The sequence below is a fragment of the Echinops telfairi genome, unplaced genomic scaffold (genome assembly GCF_000313985.2).
Source record: "Echinops telfairi isolate 266 unplaced genomic scaffold, ASM31398v2 ScPeMD7_60;HRSCAF=208, whole genome shotgun sequence".
Taxonomy (NCBI): Eukaryota; Metazoa; Chordata; class Mammalia; order Afrosoricida; family Tenrecidae; genus Echinops; species Echinops telfairi.
This window is the reverse complement of record NW_022103958.1, coordinates 33972354-33995226: the sequence shown is the minus strand read 5'-3', so window position 1 is coordinate 33995226 and position 22873 is coordinate 33972354. Positions and strand designations below refer to the sequence as shown.

At 43.9% G+C, this 22873-nt stretch overlaps 1 protein-coding gene and 1 pseudogene across 1 annotated transcript in view; one reads left to right on the top strand and one right to left on the bottom strand.

Annotated features, from left to right (window-relative positions):
* Positions 1 to 3252: 3252 nt before the first annotated feature.
* The window catches only part of TPH1 (tryptophan hydroxylase 1), a 28104-nt gene continuing 8483 nt past the window's right edge, over positions 3253 to 22873 (bottom strand). The window contains exons 2-10 of the mRNA XM_004711579.3: positions 21592 to 21775; positions 19022 to 19122; positions 12366 to 12433; positions 12029 to 12225; positions 10293 to 10428; positions 9256 to 9382; positions 7328 to 7423; positions 6448 to 6581; positions 3253 to 4856 (exon numbers count right to left, since the gene is read on the bottom strand). Coding sequence (XP_004711636.1) covers positions 4682 to 4856; positions 6448 to 6581; positions 7328 to 7423; positions 9256 to 9382; positions 10293 to 10428; positions 12029 to 12225; positions 12366 to 12433; positions 19022 to 19122; positions 21592 to 21775 — 1218 coding nt within the window. The 3' untranslated portion in view covers positions 3253 to 4681. The remainder of the gene's footprint in view (positions 4857 to 6447; positions 6582 to 7327; positions 7424 to 9255; positions 9383 to 10292; positions 10429 to 12028; positions 12226 to 12365; positions 12434 to 19021; positions 19123 to 21591; positions 21776 to 22873) is intronic.
* On the top strand, positions 14733 to 16271 carry LOC105979439 (annotated as a pseudogene).

Genomic DNA, 22873 nt, shown 5'->3' with positions numbered 1-22873 from the left:
GGGGCCCTGCCGCGGGCCCGCCCCCGGCGCGCTCTTTTCTGAAGCTCACTCGGTGCAGCCGCACCACCCCTGTCCTCTTGTCGAGCGCCTCCCCGCTTCCCTCTGCCACAGGGGTTACAATGTACCCTGGCATAACAAGGATTGTGTGGGTGGGATTGAGCCGTGTTTCTTCCTTCAGTTGTGAGTGGGTTGCTATGGGAACCAGGTTAAGGACAGGGAACAACTTTGGAGAGTGGGTGGATGGATAGATGGATGGATAAAATCAAAAACCAAACCCATGACCATAGAGTCGATTACGACACATCGCAACCCTTTAAGACAGGGTAGAACTGCCCCTGTGGGTTTCTGAAAGGTAGCTCTTTACAGGAGTAGAAAGCCTTGTCTTTTTCCTTCGAATCGGCTGCTGGTTTAGAAATGTTGGCCTTGCAGTTTGCAGTCCATTGCTTACCCTCTATGCCAACAGGACTTATAAGGGTGCTTCAAAAACTTAGTGGAAAATGAAACTGAAAGATAATGGAATTTTCCCATAAACTTTCTAAGATACATACCACAAAATTTTAAAAACCTTTAATAGACAAAAGTATCAAAAGTTAAAAACCTCTTGTTTCTCAACATATCCTCCACGAAGCATACAGCTAGACCTATGAAAGTAGTGTTTCCACCTCTCTCTTCCCAAATTATTCTGCCCTCTTGGATTTAGACCACTTCAAAATGTTTTCGAACTCCAGTCACTCCTACTGTGCTCCTTTTAAATGGTATTTGAATTTGGGGAACAAAATGAAATCCGTCGGGACAAGATCCGGGCTTTGGGTGGATGCTCTAAGGTTTCCTGACAGAATTCTCGTAGAACAGCTCTGGCTACCTTCGAAGAATAAGCAGGCACATTGTTGTGATGGGGAAAATCCAAGGTATAACTTTCCTGACCTCTTTCTCACCAATACAGTTTCCATTTAAAAAACAACACACACAAAAACTTCCTAATAAGCCCTTGTGATTGCCTCGTGTCCTTCAAGAGACTATCAAGATTATCCTTATGGATCACCCCCTTCGGACCCCCCCTCCTTGGGAAAAAAAAGGCACTGAGCTGACCTCTCTGCCTTGAAGTCATCTTTTAGGTCTTCCCAACCTTCGTCAAAATGCTTGAGCCATCTAGAAACTTGTTTCATGAGGGATGGCATTCCCATAAATTTGCTGCAAAGCTTCAGTGATTTGGGAAAATGTCCACTTGACTTTTATTAAAAATTTGATACTAGCCCTGACCTCAAAATTGTTTGTTTGTTTGTTTGTTTGTTTGTTTGTTTTATGGCACTTTAGTCATCCTAATGAGACTCTGCTAGGCGTGTTACTGAGTGAAATTGTCTGAACCTATTCACTAATCATGGAGACATGTTATGCTCATGTATGAACCGAAACCCAAGTAGCAATACTTTTTCTACTTATCGTGTGCGTGTGTGTGCATGTGTGTGCGCACGCGTGTGCGTGTGTGTAGTGGTGGTTAGGGGGTCATGAAGTTGGTTCTACGTCATAGGAATCCTATTCTGTACAATAGAATGAAACACTGCAGAGGGAGCCCTTACCGTCTTCACCAGCCTGGTTCTGTCTAAATCCATTCTTGTAGCTGCTGTGCCAATCCAACTCACGGAGGGTCTTCAAGGTTATGTTTTACTTACATATGTATGTATTTATACATATTGTATACACATATGTATATTTCATCAAGTACTTCCACTTCTGACCATTTAACACACACACACATACCAGAACTGTGTACAAAGAAAGCCCTGGTGGCACAGTTATTTACGCATTAAGCTGTTAAACAGAAGATCGGCAATTCAAGCCCGTAGCTGTACACGGGTCACGCATACAGTGTAACTACAGGTCTGCAGTTCACACCCTCCAGCCAATGTCAGGAGACACACCAGCTGATCCTTGGGAGAAAGAGGAGGCTATCTGCTCCCATCAGGATTGATAAACTCGGACACCCACAGGGACAATTCTACCCTGTCCTTTAGGGTCACTGTGAATCGAAGTAGAATCAAAATGAAGGCAGCAAGGTTTTCATTTGTTTTTTAAGCTGCTCTATCAGAGAATTATTTGGCAATAAGCCCCTGTAAGGATGTACAGTTCTGAAAACCCGAAGGAGCATCTCTACTCCGTCCGATAAGTTTGCTTGCTCTGAGTTTGGAACGCACCGGTGGCTGCAAGCTTGGGGTTGGTTGATTTAGTTAGGTATGAAGTGCACTAAAACAACTTACAAAGTATTCACTCTGGAATTAGACTTAATAGGAAAGACCTAGAAACCACCTGAAATTTTAAAAATAAATTGATTGAATCACAGGATAGCCACCCAATAGAATGCTAGGTTACCAGTAAAAGTGATGTTTGGGAAGTTTCTTCTTACAAATCCTCTCTGGACATTCTTTAATTTTCCCTAGTAACTCAGTGAAATAGACATCTCACTTGAGAGTTCAGGAACATGAGATTCAGACTCTACTGAGAACTCCAAAAGGTGACGTCTGGACCCCAAAGGCTATTTGGCTTCTATTGTGACTAACATCTATTGGATCTTTAAAAGGCATAAGGAGGTGGTAGTTTCTTAAATGGAAATAATTGCTCAAATAAATTTAAATCAGTTTTTAGTGTGGCAAGATTCACAAAATAAATACTTTTGAAAAAGTTAATTTTGTATACATTTATTCTCCAGTTGAAGAGCAAACTTGCAAGCCAATATTATATATATATATATATGTATGTGTGTGTATATATATATATGTGTGTGTGTGTGTGTGTGTGTGTGTGTGTGTGTGAAACAAAAACTAGACTGAAATAAACCTCAGTGTTTTTAGACTGTTCTTAAAAATGCATACATGAATGCTAATATATGTTCTTTAGGTAACTTTTTTGTTTGCTTTGAGAACAAACTTTCAAAATAACAATAATTCTGCCCATTTTTATGTGCCACTTCTATTTGCGTAAGTCCAAATGACAAATGCTCCAGAAAGGTAGGCATTCTGAGGACCAGCTAGGGGAGCTTTCTTCCAAACATCAGCAATGTCCTCTCCCTGTCTGGGAGTTAACACTCACACGATTAACAATCTTGAGCCAGGATGTTAATTCAGTTTCATTTCCATACTTGAGTAGCTATCAACACATTCTCAGAGGTTTTCAAGACATATTTTAAATGCATGAAATCGCTTAAGACTCAGGACCAAATACTCTAAATCCAGAGTTTAGAAAAATTAAAATCAATCATTAACCATTTCGATTATTCTGAAGTTGTGAACCATAAGGGTTGTACTTTCAACATTTATCTTCATGTGCTTTACTCATAGAGCAATTTTAAGTATCATCACCTTAAAATTTAGTAACTATGATGCTTCACTATGGTTAAGTTGCATGAAAATAACCAAATACAGCACACACAATTTGCTGGGATCCAGCTCTGTTATGATTTACTTTTAATATTTCCTTGCAACTGATTGGACTAACTATAAGCATGTAAATAATTACATTGTATAATTTTTTTATCCACTAATTTAGGTCTATAGCTGATTCACTACTAAAATGCTAAGTAATATCAAATCTAAAATAATATGAGTTATTCTTCATGGTTCTATTTCCTAGGATAACAAAAAATAAAATATATTTCGTAAAAGGTTTTTCTAATTTCTTTTGAGATCGAAAAAGCATTTAGAGAACTAGTGGTTTGTTGAAATGTTAAGTAGTATGTTAAATAGTATACAATTTCACCTACTCGGGTGAAAAAAAAATTAAGGACATTGTTTTTTTTTAAGTAGCTGACTAAAGTTGGAAAACTGGCCAAAATTATAACTCTGACCATACATTACCGTTAACAGAAATGTGATGACCGGGAAAGGAAGCTCATGAAATATAATAATAAAGTGGTTCTGTGTTCCCTTTGGACCTGCTGAGTGTAAGCTATCTGGCAGGGCTGCGTATTGCGCAGCCCCAACTCCTCCTGTGTGAGTGGCGCCACACGAAGTTGTTGAGCATGGCCCTAATCTGTGGGCCACTCGGATGCAAGTGTGCTGCAAGCAGCTGGAAGTAAGAAACAATTTTTCAAAACGTATGGGAGGGTTTGAAATGCAAATATGAAGTCACTGAAAGAAGAACTGAAGTCATGAGTGTTGATGACGTTCCCAAGGGAAAACGGCAGAGGAAGAACAGGGTCAAAAACAAAAGCTTGAGGCATAGAACATGAGAGATCTTGATATACATTCAGGCATAAATATTTAGAAATGAGATCTCAGGAACCAGTACCAGTCAATTCCTTAATACCCAGTGAAGTATTCCAACTGATCACCAAAGTCATTTTACTCCAGAAAGAATGGGGAAATAGAATCAGACTGGGACTAGCTCCATTAGGTCACCTAAATTCTCTGTAAAAAACCATGACCTGTGAAATCTATGATATGTGAATTCTATCTCAATAAAACTATCAAGCAGAGAGAGGGAGGGAGCGGGGAGGAGTGATTGGATAGAGTATCTAAGTGTAAATGTACCTACACTAGTGATGCATTAAAAGATGAGATGACAGAATGTGGTTTGGCTAGAAATTGCTGCCCCTTTTGTCCCCTCCACGTTCTTCAGAAAAATAAAGAGTTGGCCCCCAGGCCTCTGAAATGATGCTCAATGCCTTCTGGGTCAGGAGAGGTGACTGTCAGATACTTTGCTGCCTGCTGATTTTAGCAAGGGAGTCACTGACAACGTCCAGGTCATGCCGCAGGTCATCCATAGCACTGGTTATACCCTTTACATCTTTCAAGATATGGATACTCCGTGTGTATGGGTTGAACTTCACTCCAAATGGACGCTTGATTGTTTTGGTAAACTCTCTGTTTAAGATAACAAAGAAGACAATCAATTTCTAGAGAAAATGATGAAACCCACACAAACAACAGCCACCACATTCCACCCACTATGCAAGAGACAATTAATTTTTCATTAGATGTAAATGAATCCAACCTGGTCTACTGTCTCATACTTCATGTGCAGAAGCCCCTGGAATCCCGCCTGGGTTAAAAAATGTAGCATGGATCCATCTATCTCCGCATTATCAGAGAAAGACCACATGGGTAGCCTCTAATAACTTACTACTCTTTACATCTCTTGACTAGACTACAGACACTATGGCCACATGTGACTACATAGTAACAGACCGTTCCATTGTGGTTTACATAACTTCACCACACACACACACACACACACACACACACACACACACACACACACTCACTCACTCACTCCCTCCCTCACTCATCTCCCTCACTCTCTCTCTCACACACACACACACACACACACACACACACACACACACACACGAAATCAAGAAGCCTCCTGCTTCTTGTATCCATGTATTTCTTTCTGCTTAGAATATTTTCCCTTAGCCTTCTCTCAAATGATCTAAGTAGTACCCTTTCTTCAAGTTTTATCTATGGTTTTGCATATTAAATCAACATTTGAACCTCTCCTTTGGCATCTCTCAAGACAGTCATGTTGAGGACCCTCGGGGACAGCTGTACAGCTGAAGGCAATTGTGCATCAGCAGGGGCTGAAATCCAATTGGCGAAACACTTTACTTAAGGGGACTGCTTTTTGTAATTTGCACAAAGGTGTCCTGGATGCTAGGGGACAGCTTGCTGAATTGTTATTTGCTTCTAGGCATGCACGAATGCTCATGGTTAACAGTAAATCCCTGTAAGATAAAGAGTATATCTTCAGCCCGTATCTGTTCCCACCTTCACAGTGTGACATCAAGATCCCTTTCAGGTTTTGTTGATTCGGTTCTATAGTCATCTCCTTTCCTAGTACCTCTATCTTAGTTCAGACATTTATTTCTCACCTAAAATACGAGAAGCATTTCCTAAATAGTCTCTCTTTCTCCAATAGCCTCCTTTCTTAACCACACACTTAGCTGATTAATAGTAAAAGCATAGCTTTGATTTCTTCACACATATACCCTGATCTCCCCCATATCCTTAGCTTTCTCCATGCTGTCCCTTAGCCTAAACCTTAAACACATGTACATCTCATACAGCCTTCTTGTCCTTCCCAAATGTCATTACGTTTTCCCCCAGTGCACTTGGTTGGAATCAATTGCTTCTGAATAAAGCCAGGAACAATGTTTCATTGTGTCTCTCTGAGGCTCATTGTGTTTCTGTCAACTTTTAACAACAAATTGTTAGTAATTTTTATATATTTACTTTCCCTATTGGACTATAAACTGTCAAATGGGAAGAAGGGTGAGAAAACAAGTTTCTTATGGATCTGTGCCTGATTGATATTTGCAATGACCCCACAACACTGTATAGTCATCTCCTCCCTGCTGTGAAAAGATGGTCTACTAAGGGCAGAGGGAGGCCTTGCTCCATCTCCGGACCTGTCTGTTGGAGAGGAAAATGAAGACATGAGAAAGATCCACTTTACCTCATCTTCGCCTTTGCATCTTCAAAGCTTTCTGATACGAAGTAGACATCCTGAAAAGTTGTGATGAGGCATTCCTGTTTGCAGGTAATCTTGGGATCAAAGGGCTTCACTCTGGCCTGTCCAGAAAGTGCATGCTAGAAGACAAAGAATCAGTAAGTCAAAGCATACCATTGATTTTCATCAAGCATATCGTATACCCACAACTGTTAGAATCAACACAGTTGGGATTCAATGAAATTAACCCCGAAATGTGTTACCAATGACAGGGCCCCGATCTACCACTGTTGAACCTTAGCTTAACAATATTGTTAATGTCCAAGTAACAACAGTGAGCCCATTGGCTTGCGGTTGTCCATGAGTCCACAAGAGCATCCCCACTACTTCGTTAAAATGTTTTCCCCTCTAGGAAGCACCCAAGGCTTTCCGTGCTACCATACTCCGGAGCACACACAGTGACCCTACTTTCCACCCTGCTTCAGGTACACGTGACTAATAGCTACTCCGAGATGGCTGGCTTCTGAAGGGCAAGCCAGGATATGGGAGAGTGTTTAACACACATCGGTCTGTCAACAAACCTAAGTTAACTCATTCACTGGCTAGATAATGAGCAGTGCTCTAAAAAGTCTACAAGTTGTCTGTAGTGTGCCAGCCGTTGGCGAGGAAACAGCAGAACGGCGTAAACACTTCTGTATTCTAAAAGATGTGTGTGTGCGTGTGTAAAATGGGGAAGCTGGGGAAATAGAGAAAATGCCTCTCAGAAAAATGTTTACTTCTATCCTGTGTGTTTTCCACCGTGAACTCTCGTTCGTGTCCACGAAGTATTCCAGATGCTGTCGAGTATGTGTGACTCTGGCTACATGCAAAGATTGGCGGCTCTTACTTTGAGTTCACTGACAGAAGAAAGCAAGCCGGCGCCATAGACTCGGAGCTGCCCATCTTGGTTACACAGCCCGAACTCCACAGTGAAGAAGTAACACTGCAAAAAGAACATCGGTATTCCCGTCATCGCCTGAGTGACTCCATTTAAAACTAGCCATCACTCTTAGCCCTGGCCCAAAGGACCCCCAAATAAAGTCCAAGGTCCCCAATCTGGCTCCAAAGAGTCCCTCCACAATCTGACTTCATTCGAACATAGTGGTTCCCAAACTTCTGTTCCCAGAGCTCTTTGGCCTCTTCAAAATGACTGAGGGCACCAAGGAGCATTTGCTTAAGTGGATGATCTCTTACTATAGTTATAGTTAGAAATGAAAACTGAGAAAAACTTTAACTGTTTGCTAATAAATGTTAAAAGTACTGGTAAGGAATCCAATATGTGGTAGTATAGATAACGTTTTAATGAGAATGAGCCATGCTTTCTAAAACAAAACAAAAAGAAGCACTGTTTTTTAATACAGTCTCTCTAACATCTGGCTCAACAGAAGACAACTGGATTTTCATATCTGCTTGTATGTCTAACCTGTTGTAACCAATTGTTTTGGCTAAGCATGAAGAAAATTCCAGCTCATGCAGATAGGTAGTTGGAAAAAGGAAGAATATTTTCATAGCCTTTTCAGGTTATTATAGACCTTCTTTTTTTTTTTTTTTCCACCTTCAGTTCATTTTATTTTGAAAGAATTCCTTCTCCACTGAGCTTCTGCCAGACCCCACCACTCCTCCCAGCAGCCCCCTCAGCTGGCGGCCATGTGGGACAGACACGGGGTCATCTTCAGTCCACATCTGCCTGTGTCCAACCGAGGCTGTTGTGCGCCGCCCCCCGCCCCCTTGCAGATTATAGACCTTCTTTATTGACACAACATCAAAACATAAGAAGTGATAGCTTCTTAAAAGTTCAATTGCAATGTGGAATCATGGAAACAGGGTATCAATGAGTTCTGCTATATTAAACTCCCCGTGGGGCAGAGGTTAAGCACTCAGCTGCTAGCTGACTTGTCAGTGGTTGGCACCCACCAGCCAGTCCTCAGGAGAAAGCTGTGGCAGCCTGCTTCCATAAAGACTGAAGCCTTGGGGGCAATTCCACTCTGTCTTACAGGATGGCAATGATATGAGTTAGAATCCACAGTAACTAGGGTTTTAGTTTACCTTGCACTTAGATTGGACCTTTTGCCTGTCATGGTTTTCAACCTTTTGGATGTCCTGCGAGAGCATCAGGGATGCCAGGGACCCACAGCACCGCTTGAGAAGCACTGCTCCGAACTACCTGGCCTTACTCATATCGCCTCCCCTCCACCCCAGCTTCTCACTGCTCCCCTGAATCCACCCGGGCCCTTCTCAACCCATTCCCTGTGTGTCTCCTCCTGATGCTCTGCCTGCTTTAGCTGGCACAGTAAAAGTGTGGTCCCACTTTCCCTCTCCCCTGGACCCTTCACCTGGTGGTCCTTCCCATTGCCCAGAGCCTGGCTTTCTCTCTGTCTCCTTCTCACAAAGCTGTCCCTGAAGGGGTGTGGACACTCCTGGAGGGCAGAGACTAGGCCTCCCTCCTCTTTGTGCGATTAGAATAAGGGCTTGCACTCGGTGAACCACAACAACAAAGCTTGTTTTCAGCGGCTCTCTCATTTTTATTGGAAAACAAGAGGTACACAAATGATTCACATTGTTATCGTCTAGTTTCCTCTGCCTTTTTTAAAATTTGTGTCCCTTTTTGATAAAGCTTCAAGTTATAGATCATCCTTTCCAAAAATGAATTCGAGTATTAGAAAGAGAGACACATTCAGGGGTCGTCTTGAATATGTAGTTTTCAACTGCACCCAAGCCCGGCACTCGGCCCCAGTTGTGAATCACTGATCGACACAGACACGCCCAGACATGTACCGTTGCCAGTTTCTGAACAGCCTCCTCTGAAGCGCCGAGTGATGCCAAGCCGATTTCTTGGGAGAACTGAGCAAAACTAGGTTCAGCCAAGAGTGGAACATGACCTAAGAGTTCATGGCAGGTATCTCTAAAAAAAGAAGTACAAGATTGTCAAACAGTGATGCTGAACACACCTGGTTCCTCAATCATTCAATCCTGAATTTTTAAAAATTCAGCATCTGATCTTCCTTTTGTATTCAAACGGATTAGGCGGTATTACTTTGGTAATGGATCCTAAAGGATGCTAATCAAGTAAAGAAATGGTTCTGGTTCAAGCCCTCTGGCACTCAGGTGCACAACATCCAACTGCCTCTCAGCCAGCCCTAGATCTCAGATGAACATTGAAAGGGAACACAGTTTGACACGGTGTAAATCAAAGAACACAGAATACTTCAAGCAAGGATTAGAGATATGGAAAGTATCTAGACCTAATGGAGTATATAGACCTAATGGAGAAGATTTCCACCACCACCACCCCCAAAATAGCTTCACATTGTGATAGTTTTGCTTAATAAAGGTTTCTATGGGTTTGTGGCAATGCTTTTTGACTTACCCTCATATATATTTACTTGTCAATTAATAAGTATGTATCCCCCAATAGAATTCAGCTCCATGAAGGCAGGAACTTTTTCACAGGCATTTCCCTACATCTAGAACAACACCTGCTGCCTAACAGTTAATAATAACAACCCTGTTTGGCATACATGGTTGTCAGCGTGCTTGGTTGCTAAGTAAAGGATGATAGTTCAAGTCAACCCAAAGGCATTCTGATTTCTGAAACATCAACCCTTGAAAATGTAGGGAACCCAGCCCTACCCTGCACACAGGGGTCCGGATGACTTAGGAATGCAGAGCATATATGACAGGTGTCAAGTGCTGCTTTAAAGGATATACATGTGCTGCTTCATTGAATCCTCACAAGAACCCTGACGGGTAGGCACCATGAGCGTCAATGACCAGCTGAGGATTAAACGGCAGAAACAAAACTAAATACTCACGGCTCTGGGGTATAGAAGGGGTCGGAGCTGTGTCTCACATACTGAGTGCAGTGGAAAACTCGAAAGGCTAAACCCGACAGGAAGTCTCTTGGCGACAGGTAGCCTGCCACAGGCCGGATGGAAAAACCTGTGCGCTCTGCCCAGCAAAAGAGAACATGGAGGGAAACCATCAGAGCCAATAGCCAATGACCACAGCTTTGTAACTCTGCAAAGTGACACTTTGGGGAAGGTGTGGCAACTAACGTGTCTAATGCACCTACTACAGCCACCAACCCACAGCTGTTGAGTCGATGCAGACACATAGCAATCCTACAGGGCAGACTAGAACTGGCCCCACAGGGTTTCCAGGCCTGTAGATCTTTGTGAAGCTGACTCCCACCTCTTTCTCCCTCAGAGCCACTGGTGTGTTTGAACTGCTGACCTTTCAGTTAGCAGCCAATCTCTTTAGACACAGTGTTCTTATACGTGAACTAAGGAGAACTACTACTTAATCAACACTTACCATAGGTCAAGCAATAAGTTGTGCCTTTTACACAGTAGTATAGATTGCATGGTGTCCCTTCAGAGATAGGTTGGAATTCTAACTAGTGTCCCAGTGAACGTGACCTTGTTTGGGGAAATCGGGGTTTTCTTTGCAGATGTTCTCAGCTAGGTTAACGTGATCCTGGGTTGAGCACTATTCCCCTCCATAGGCATCCCCTCCCCTCCATGGGGTCTTACAGTAGGGAGGGACACACGGGAGAAGACAGATGCCTTGTGGTTGTGGAAGCAGATGCATCGGTAAGCAGAGAAGGAACACCGAGGATTGCCAGCAGCCAGCAGAAACTACGATAGAGGCCGGAAAGCCTTTCTCTCAAAGCCCTCCGAAGCATTGGCTATGGCCAACACCCTGAGCTAGGCTTCTGGCTTTCAGGACAAGGAGCCCTGCTGGTACAGCTGTGAGGACATGCATATCTGTTCTTTGCAGCCAGCCTTCACAGGGTAGTTTGTTATGGCCACCTTGAGAAACTAAGACACGTAGCACACCTTCTCTTACCTTTAAAGGAATAAGAATCATTTTCCTCACTGGGACAACTATGAAACTGAGGCTCAGGCTCGGAGACATTGTAAAAGCCAAAGCATGTGATAAAGAGAATGACAATCCAAGTATCCTTATTTTAAGAGGTCTCTTTTGGCAAGGTCTTCTCCAGTTTGGCCCAAAACTTGGAGTGTCAACGTAATAGAGCTTTACTTTGGGGCAACACAATCATCCCTCTATTACATAAGGTCAACTCTCAAATATTTAAATAAAGCCATCAAAAACACCCAGCTCAACCCTTTACCATGAAGTTAGTTCCAACTCACTCACCCTACAAGGGAGAATAGAACTGCCCCTTAGGGTTTCCAAGGTGGTCAGTCTATGAGGAAGCATTTACATTGGTTGCTGCTGGCTTCAAGTCGTCCAGCTTTTGGTCAGCAGCTGCACCACCAGGGCTCCTACATAAAGCTTCAATGGCCCCCAGTCCTTCAGGCTCCACTTGCATGGCATGTTTGCAAATCCCCTTATAATTCTGTTCCCTTCCCTGAGTGCCCCATACCGGATCTAATACCCAAGGACAGATTTTCATCACAACATGCAAACATGGCCAGCAAACTTTAGACCTCCCCATTAGTGGGTTCTATTTCCCCATTTAAAATTCTGTCGTGAGCAAAACAGAGTTCGGCATCCCCCTGGCAAAAGTTAATTCTCTGATTACCTTTTAAAAAGTTGGAGACATCTTCCAGTTGAGGGATATTATCTTCCCGATATCCACAAAACTTCGAAAGCAAAGGCAAGTTTTTGAGGTGCTCTCTGCAAGCATGGGTTGGGTACAGTTTGTTGAGTTCTTGGAACACGGCTCCCCAGGTCTTAATCTCCTCTTCAGTGAATTCAACCTTAGGAATTGGATCCCCACTGATGAAAGAAGAGTGATTTTGAGTTATCCTTCAGTATCTAGGAACACTTATTTGATGCCCTATTTATTAACCTGATACAATATATTCTATTTGTCTATTATCTGAAGGTTGGACAAATGACCTCTATAATATACTTACTGTTTGTAATTCATAGCCAAGTCTGCAAAGTACTTCCGTCTTTCACGGTAGACATTGTCTTTGAAGCCCTGAAAATTAAAGATAAAAAACGTAAATATCCATATTAAAGAAGCTTTGAAAATCTTATGTAAGGAACATTTCCTCACCACTTGAATGTATTCAAGAGTCGTCTAATCATCACTGTGAGCAAACACTGTTTGGAACCTTATAATCATTTGTATTCTGAAGTCACTAAGTGGCTGAGAAGATAAAATAGTGCAAGGAAGAAGAAACACACCCCTACCATCACCAGTTAAATACACAGCACTTTTCCTTGGGTGAGTTTGCTTTTCCTAATCACTCAACAACCTCACTTTACATTACATGCTCCTGTGAGTCATAGTAATTGAACTTGTGCTTTAACTAGATCTAGCCTTAGATTTTTACCATACCGTGCACAAGCAAACATTTCTAATGTTGCTGATATGTCTGTGCTTTTTTATTATTGCACAAGCCAATAATGGTAATGAAAACCACAAATGAGCAACTATGGAAATGTACACCTATGAAAAGTATTTGAGGAAAAACTAGATAAAATAAAATAATAGGAAAATATTCGATTTTTAAAAACTAGATTACAAGCCGAAGCCAAGAGGAAGCAGGCCATAATGCAAACAGGAGGAGAATGTTAAAGACACCTGAAAGGGAGAATGAGACGCTTCCCTTGACACTCATTGACATAACAAAGAAACCCTTATCTAAGAAGCCCTGGAGATCCAGTGGTTAAGTGCTGACTGTTCATTGAAAGGTGGGTGGTTCTAGCCCACCTAGCAGCTCTATAGGAGCCCTGGTGGTGTAGTGGGTGATACACAGCGGGAGAATGTAGAGGTTTTCTACTCCCATAAACATTTATAGTCTCAGAACCCCAGAGGGGCCGTTCTTCTCTGACCTACAGGGTCACTATGAGTGGGCATTGAGTCCATGGCTTAGGGTTTCCAAGAAAAAACTGATGATCTGCTTTATGAATGCCTACCGCTTAAGAAGCCCTATGGGACAGTTCTACTCTGTCACCTAAGGTTGCTATAAATAGCGGATACGTGCGTGTGAAAGATGAACATGGAGGACGGAAGACCAAAGAAGAATCGATTCATTTGAATTGCGGTGCTGGAGAAGAAATGTGAAAAGTATCATGGACTGCGAAAAGGACCAACCAACCTGCTGTGCTCCTTAGAGGCAAGGATGGTGAGACTTCACCTGACATACTTTGGACGTGTTGTTCAGAGAGACCAGTCCCTGGAAAAGGACATCGTGTTTGGCGAAGTAGAGGGTAGCAAAAGGAGGGGAGGCCCTCCGTGGGATGGCCTGACACCGCGGCTGTGACCATGGGCTCCGGCCTGTGGGGCGCAGCAGGAGGGGGCAGGGTTTGGTTCTGTCGCGTGTAGGCTCGCTCTGGTCAGAACCGCCTCGATGGCACCTGACAACAAGAGTGAGCAGGGATCGACGCAACAACAGCAATGGTTAGGCACCTCACCTGGTGCCAAACGCTGGAGACACACCGATGAGCAAGATGCAATGGAGACTCGCCAGGGGCTGACATCAACTGGCAAGGAGAAGGTCACGGGATATGCGTGTGTCGGAAAGATGCCCAAACGCCTTGGGAACCCCAAAAAAGAAAGTTATCATCTAGTGTCTGTGAAAGAGGAGAGCTGGGCACAGAAAGGCTTCCCAAAGACAAGCCCTGAGCTCAAAGGAGAGGAAGCCCGGGGCCCACGGGGGAGGGGGCAGCACAAACAATAGCAGCGAGATGAGGGCTGAACCCAGGGACACAGACACGAAAGTCTCTGGAGCTTGGAGAGTGAGGTGGACCACTTAGAGAGCGTGTGGAACAAGACAAGACCAACGTCACTGCCACTGTGTTGATTTCGACCCATAGTGGCCTGGGCGCCGGAGGAGAGCAGCTCCCTAGAGTTCCTGAGGCTGGCATCTCTCCAGATGAGACAGGTTCAGCTTCCTCCTGCAGAGCCGCTGGGGGGTTTCAACCACCCACCTGTTGGTTACAGCTCAACACTTAGCCCCCTGTGTCACGAGGGCTCTTCTGAGAACTAGGTGCTCCAACTCACTGCCGTCGAATCAGTTCTAACTCGTAGCGACCCTCGAGAGGAGTCCCAAGGCAGCATCTTTGCGGGGCGCAGGCAGCTTCCTCTTTCTCTAGAGCAGCAGCTGGTGACTTTGAAGGGCCGACCTTCTGGTTCCCAGTCCAATATTTATCTCACAGTGCCCCCAGAGACCCTGCTAATTAAAGCTTGGATTTTAAATTTTGAGTAAAGGGAAGCCATCGGTGACTTAAAAAAACAAAACCCCAGCTCCTACTCCTCTTCCGGCCCCACCATGTTGGCTGTGAAGACCCTGAACCCGAAGGCCGAGGTGGCCTGAGCTAAGGTGGTGCTGGCAGTCAACATCAGGGTAGCCAGGGACTGCAGGATGTGCTGAGGACCAACCTGGGCCCTAAGGACACTCTGAAGATGCTTGTGTGCGGTGCTGGGAGCATCACACTGATAAAAGATGGCAACTCCCTACTCCATCAAATGCACACTCAACACCCAACAGCCTCCTGGTTAGCAAAAGTCGCCACAGCCCAGGATGGCATAACAGGAGAAGGCGCTAGTTTTAACGTCCTGGTCATTGGGGAGCCGCTGAAGCAGGCCAACCTCTACGTTTCTGGAGGCTGGCCTCCCCAAATAATCACTGAAAGCTTTGAAGAGGCCATGGAAAAGGCCGTTCGACTTCTGGAGCGAATCAGAGTCAGCCAAGAGAGACACTGATCGATGTGGCCATGACCTCGCTGCACACCCACGTCCATGCGGAGCTTGTTGACGTCCTGCAGCGGACTCCATTCTGGCGGTTCGGAAGCCAGTTGAGCCCAATGGTCTTTTCGTGGTTGAAGTGATGGAGATGAGACAAGGATCAGAGACGGATACGGGCCTGGCATCCTGACATGAAGAAAAGCGTGGAAGACGCAATGTGTCCTTGGAAAACGAGGAAAAAGAAGTGTGTCTCTCTGTTCTACAAGCGTGCGGAGGAGAGAAACTCGTAAAAGCCGAGAAGGAAATTCATTGAAGACCGAGTGAAGAAAATAACAGAGCTGAAGAAGAAAGTCTGCAGGGATTCCAGGAAAAAGATTGTCATCCTTCACCACAAGGAAATTGACCCCTTTGCCTTAAACGCCTGGCCAGAGGAAGGCATCCTGGGCCTGTGCAGAGCCAAGCAGAGAACATGGAGAGGGTGATGCTTGCCTGTGGTGAGGTAGCTCTAAATTCCTTAGACAACCTGAATCCGACTGCCTGGGACCCACAGGCGCCTGTCTGTGCGTGCACCTTGAGAGAAGAGAAACTCACCTTCATGGAGAAGCGCAATAACCCGTGCCCAGTCATGCTCCTGATCAAAGGACCAAAGAAGCACACCCTCACTCAGATAACAAATCCATCTGAGATGGCTAGCGGGCCATCAGAAATGCCCTAGATGGTGGCTGCTAGGTCCCTGGGGCTGGTACAGTGGAAATGGCTATGGCAGAGGCTCTCATGGAGCAGAAGGCCAGCAGCAAGGGCAGGGCCCAGCTTGGAGTCCAAGCATTTGCTGATGAGCTAGCTGCTCATTATCCCCAGGTTCTGGCTCAGAACGCTGGTTTTGACCTTCAGGAAACTCTAGTAAAAGTTTGAATGGCGCATTGAGTCTCATCAGCTTGTGAATGTGGACTTGAACACAGGTGAGCTGCTGGTGGCCTCTGGAGCAGGTGGATGGGAAAACGATTGCGTCAAGAAACAGCTTCTACACTCCTGCACTGTGACTGCCACCAACATTCTCCTGGTGGGCGAGATCATGCGAGCTGCTGCGTCAAGCTGCAACATCGTCTCTGAAAGGCTGAGTTGAAGCCTGCCTTGGATGGTCGGAGTCCTGGAAGGTTCTACACAGTGGTCCTAAGAACACAGCAATGGGAATTTTGTCCGGGCTGAAAATGATTCTCAACGGGATTTTCTGTTCCCATACTGTAACAGGAGATCATTGTCACTTAGATTCAGGAAATTCATACATTATAATTATAGTATTCCTTAACGGCACCAAAGTGTGCACACAGAGCAAGTCCTTTCCCCACGGAAGGGGTGGTTTTCCTTTAGCACACAGTACTTGGTAGACATGCATGTGATCTACCTTGTTAATCAATAGGCCTTCAAAAGTTAAAAACAAGCAAACAGCTTTATTGAAATATCACTCATATCCCATAAATTGTACACCTTAAAATGTAAAATTTCATAGATTTTCACATCTTCACAGAGCTGTGCGGCCATCACCATCACAGCATTTTCATTACTCCTCCACAAAACACCAGACCCCTTAGCAGACAGCCCCACAGCCCCTCTTGAGACCGTGAAGGGGCTTCTGATTCATGATGACCCCATGTATGCCAGGTAGAACTGCGCTCCATAAGACTTTAATGGCGACATGTTTTTGAAGTAGATCACCAGGACTTTCTTCTGAGGCACCTCTGAATGGACTTGAACCTTCAACCTTCTGGTTAGGAGCCAAGGGCATTGACTCTTAGTACCACCCCAGGGCTCCCCCAGCTGCAAGCAGCCAGCAATCTACTTTCTGTTTGTATGGACTCGCTACTCTGGGTGTTTCACATAAAATATGCCAAAATATGTCATACAATAGCATCTAGCTTCTTTCATTTGTCATAATGTTCAAGTTTTATCCATGTTTTAGCATATAGCAATGCTTTATTTCTTCTTATGGTCAAGTAATATTCCATTGTGAAGATAGACCACAATTTATTATCTGTCAGTTCCTGAACATCTGAGTTATTTCTGCTTTTTGGCTGTCATGAATAATGGTGTTATGGATGTCTGTGTACAATTTTTGGGGTGGACATACGGTGTCAGCGCCCTTGGGTATTTACCTAGGAGGGAAATCAGTGGTGGCCTTTAGACAGAGGCAGGAAATGGTCATATTGGGATTTTAGAGCATGCTAATGTCTCCCTTACGCTGGATATGTCTTCAGGAGGGACCAGTCCTAGAGAAGGACAGCAGGCTTGGTCAGTAAAAAAGAGGAAGGCCCTTGATGAGATGGATGGGCACGATGGACACATTGCAACAGTGGGCTGAAACATTCCGCTATTGTGAGGATGGTGTGGAAACAAGCAACATTCCGTTCTGTTCTACAGAGACTCGCTGTGAGTCCGAAAGGCCTCTTCGGCACGAATGTATCTAACAGAGCCTCTGAGAGTAGGAGGAGGTGGCAAGATGGCAGTTGAGCTGAGAGAGCAAGGATGAGTAAGGAGCAACTGGAAGACATACTTAGAGAGGGAAATCACTGTGGTTTGGTAGATCACTGATGGCCTCACCTTCCCATGACTGTCTCTCAGTCCCAGAACTGACTGGATGATTGGTTTCATTTGCTTTGATTTTCCATAAGCATGCCCCAGGTTTTCCTGCCCCTAAGCCTGTGTTCACAGAAATCCCTCCTGGATTATCCTTCTTCCCTACAGCTTACCTTCCAAAATCCTGAAAGGCCCACCTGAGCGAACTGCTGCCTTCCTCTGATCTCCTCCACTGAAAGTGACCACTCTCGGGCGCATGTTTCACTTACCACACTTCTCATATTCTATTTTGTGTGTGTTTACTTATCTATGCGTGCTGCATCTTTTCAACCAGACTGTAAGAGGCTTGAGGCAAGAACAGTCATCTATTCATTCCAATAGTTACTCAACAATGTCGTGTAGAATAAATGGATGGATTGGCAGCAGAAGGTCACATTCATGCAGCTAAGCAGAAGTAAAAACTCTAGAGTGAAGCTGTGCTCGGTGAGACTCCACAATTGTACCCTCGTCTCCTGCCCTCACAGGCTCTAAAGCTCTGTAAGCCATCCTAATGCTCTGGACTTAATAATTTCCTGACTCAAATATGCTCATACTGTATCCCAGACAACAGCTCGAGGAATCAGCTAATAAACCAATTACATGGGTGGGACAGCAAGGGTAATAAATAACTTTCTCCTTCCTATATTTCCTCTTCTTTCTAATAACATAGTATTGGCAATCATATGTTATCATTATTACCAAGTTAATATTAACATACTATCATATATTTAGGAGCCATCCCTGGTGGTGTAGTAGTTGTGCGATGGGTTGCTAACCACAAGGTCAGCAGTTCAAAACCACCAGCCACTCCTTGGGAGAAAGAAGGCTTCCAACTCCTGTAAAGCGTTTCAGTCTCAGAAACCCACAAGAGCAGTTATGCCCCGTCCTGTAGGGCCACACTGAGTTGTAATTGACTCGATGGCAGTGAGTTTAGAGTTACTACTGATTTCCTTTTAATGAAAGTTGACAGTAGACACTGTCCTTGTGTGAATAGGACTCCTGGTTAGTATATGAGCACTGCCAGGCATGGGGCGGATGTCTGAAAGCCAACGAATGAAGTGAGATGTTCTGGCAGCCAGTGGCCATTGCGTAAATCAGCTATGCTCAATTCCACCAAAATGAAAGTCTGCTGGTGGTTCTGAAAACCAGGAGAAAGGCTAGACTCCCTTTCCTCTAGAATCAGTATTTACCCAGGAATAAGTTGCCCCTGATGTTTAGTTTTGCTTAATTTTTTTCATAAAGAGATGTATTAGACATATTTACAGGATGGTCTGCATCTAGTTCAGATCCATACATCAGAACTTTGTTGGCACAATAGTCCAGGTCAGAAATCCTCTTTGGAAACCAAGGAACCATTTCCATACCTGCAAAAATTAAAAAAAAAAAAAGTCACTCAACATTTAAGAGACCATCTTAAATAATGCAGTAAGAAATAAGAGGTTACGAAAGATAGACATAAAGAAAAGAAAAAAGAAAGAAAGATAGACACAAATAACATTTTTTTAAAAAGAAAGATAGACATGGGGTGGGGGAGGAGGAGAAAAAAATGAGGAGCTGATACTGGGGGCTCCCGTGAAAAGAGAATGTTTGCAAATGAGGAGAGCAGCAGATGTGCAAATGTGTTTGACACAAGGAATATATGTATGGATTGTGATAAGAGTTGTACATGCTCCAATAAAATGATTTTTTTAAAAGAAAAAAAGATAGACATGTAGTTGGATGAGCTTTTCAAAGTGTTGGGAAAATGTATTTCAATACCAGAATAAAAGTTGCCCTCACCCCACCAGAATATATATATTGCAGATTTACTTACTCTACCAGGTGAAATAAACAAGTACAATCTTATCTAGCGGCCGAGGTGCAAATTTAACAAGAACTTTGAATGTTAGTTTATTTTTGTTGGTACCAAGGATCTTAGAGGTCCTTTGTGTCTCTGCCACCATGGCCTTCTCAGGCGTCTAAGTCCTCATGAGACTGGCTGGCAGCTCAAACTCACTCATCAGTGCCACGGAAGAAAGGCCTGGCTATCTCTGCCCATAGAGATTGAAGTTAAGAAGACCCTATAGAGCAGTTCTACCCTGTGTCACCTACCGTACTGACTTACTATCTGTGTCTCACTCAGCGCACTCACTGCTGTCCAGTCAATGCCGGCTCATAGCGACCCTATCTGCTCAGAATCAAGTCAATGGCAACAAGTTTGGATTGGTTTTGTTTGTTTGATTTGGTTTTATTTCCCCCAGTTCTTCGGCTTGGAAAACTCATCCCCACCTCATTTCCTTTTCTGTTTTCCTACGCAGATTCTTCTCATTCTTGAAGACCCAAATCAGCAAGACCCCCTTATGTGACGAAGCTTTCCCCAACCCTCTGCCCACTGTTTGGAGTTGATTCTGACTCACAGCAACCCTACAGGGGGTTTCTGAGACTATAACTCTGACGGGAGCAGTAAGCCTCATCTTTCTCCTGTGGAGCAGCTGGTGAGTTTGAACTGGCCATCTTTGACTAGCAGCCCAATGCCTAGCCCACAGTGCCAACAGGGCCCCTTCGCTCCCCTCCATAGGTGAGCTAATTCTCTGTGCTCTGAGTTCCCAAGACATTAGGTTCCTATCTTTCTAAATGTGTTTACTGTCTTTTAATACAATGTATCTACATATATATATATCTGGCTTGCAAGACTGTAAACTAGGAGGACTATATTTTTGTATCCCCGTTTCTTAGAGGAAATATCTGATAAGTTGGTGCACCCTAAATATCAAATGAACCATTTTACCAAATGCCTCATTTTAGGCATGGGTTATCCAAAGCCCAAAGATATAGAATAATTAACTCACAGTAATTTATTTCTAATGGAAGAGAGAGGATTAGAATGTAATCCTCATATCCAGTCTAATATTCCTTCTAATTCACATTATAATGGTATTCAGAGACTCAACAACAAGTACAACAGGGGCATCCATCACTCAAAATAGACACCAGGCTGTCCCAGGCTCTGCTCTACCAGGTGTCAGCCCCGTAGTTACTCCTGTGGGACGAGAGTGCATAGGAGGTAGAAGACCTGGCACACTCGGTAGGGGACAGTCATTCAAGGAACTTGAGGAAACAACTATCTGTCAGCTGGAATAGACATATATCAATGTTTTAGTAATTATGCAGCCATATGATTGCATGACAAATGAGTATCAGTCTAAATATTGTTATTTCATTTGACGGGATGATTTTAAATTCAGTACCATATCTAAAATGTGACTGCATTATCAACTTGCTTTGTATCCCCAACTACAAAATTTTTGTTCACAAATGGAAGACTTAGCAGATGCCTTTGCTACCCGAGTGTCTGAAAAGTTACCAGGCTTTATTGCTTTTCCTTTGCTTTGGGAAAAGGACAGAGAGGAATGCTCACACTGCAGTTGTCAGCACCTGTCAACAGTCTCAACACATTCAAATAGTCACTTCTTATCTGCTAGATGCAAATCACCATGATATGGTCAGCAAGTGTTTATTAAGTGATTAAGAATTTTTAAATGGATATTTTGTAAAATGAAGAAATGAATGATGATTGGGTAGTACAGAAATAATTGATAATGATTTTGAATTTGTTTCTCCCTCACTTGTGTTGCAACTTGTGTTGCTTTATAATTTTTCTTCTAAATTTTCTTGAACAATTGTATCCTGTGGTCCCTTCCCTGCCAGACTTCAAGTCAGAGAGTGTTTTAATTTTATTTTCTTTCAGACCTTCAACACAAACATATTATTGGACACATGTTAAGTACTTAGTCCTTTAAAAATAATTTTCGGTTCCTAAACTTATGAGTAGTATTTTCAGTTTTTAAACTTACCATCTTCCTTCACAGTCAGCTCATCTGATGGATTCACAGAAAGGACACTGGTATGAGACTTCAGTAGATGAAAAATGTCATTCAGTTGTTCTCTGTTGATATCACAGTCCACAAAAATCTCAAATTCTGAGTTTCTTCTCTTTGATGTTCGAGACTCAATATGTAACAGATTCACATGCTTCTCCTGTATAAGCAGGGAGGGAAGACTGCATACAATCATGTTTCTCAGGACTGGCTTCATGCCACTCGAGATCAAGTTGACCATCAAGTAAAACCAGAATGCAAACAATGTTCCCACTCAGTGAAGAACATAAGCAACGCCGCTCAGCAACTTGTGTGGCGATTGTTGTTTGTGAACCCGACTGCTCTGTAAACCAACTCTCCCCAGAAATACAATATTACTTTTCAAGCAAGTTCATACGTGTCATGTAGGAGCCCTGGGGGTGGAGTGATTGCATGCTAGGCTGTGATCCGCATGGTCAGTAGTTCGAAACCACCAGCAGCTCCTTGGGAAAGAGACTGGGCTTTCTATTCCCACCAACAGTGACAGTCTCAGAAGCCCACAGGGGGTCGCTATGAGTCAGCACTGACTCGGTGGCAGGGAGTTCGAGGTTTTTATAGTAGCCAAGAGGAAAAAAGACATTTTTGTGCAGCCAACAGCAAAAACAGCTCCCTATAAATATTAGGTACTATTCAAAAACATTTGGAAAATGCATCACATTCCAGAAATCAATAAAAGAGTGCCCACTAGAGGTGATCCAATTGTCAGAACTGATTGGCATTCAAGTGAAAATATGTGTGCTCCTCACTGATCGGCACAGTCAAGCTCCAACGACCAGACGGTGGTGAGGAAAGCGGCATCATGTGAAACAGAGGCACCCACGTGAACACACATGAAAGACGACTACAACCGCCACATGACGTCACTGCTAAACCCGAGAACCATAGCCCAGCCACGCTGACACACAGCCTGGGCCTGAAAGCCAGCGCCAAGCCTCCCCGCACACCTCAGCATTTGCTGCTGCCAGACGTACATGGTTAATGCCCAAACTAATCCAGGGGTAGATGTGCAGGGTGTTCGCCACTGTAATCAAAGTGAACAGTCCATCATGAGACTGTGGCTCAGTGGAGTCAGGTGTGTTTGTCCTTGAAGTCTTCATTACTGAGATGACGCAAACGTAGCTCAAAGAAGCGCACATGGGGAGGTGGGGGGAAAGGAAGTGGTGTTAACAAACCCAGGGACAAGGGAACAACAAGTGATCCAAATTGGTGGGGAGGTGGG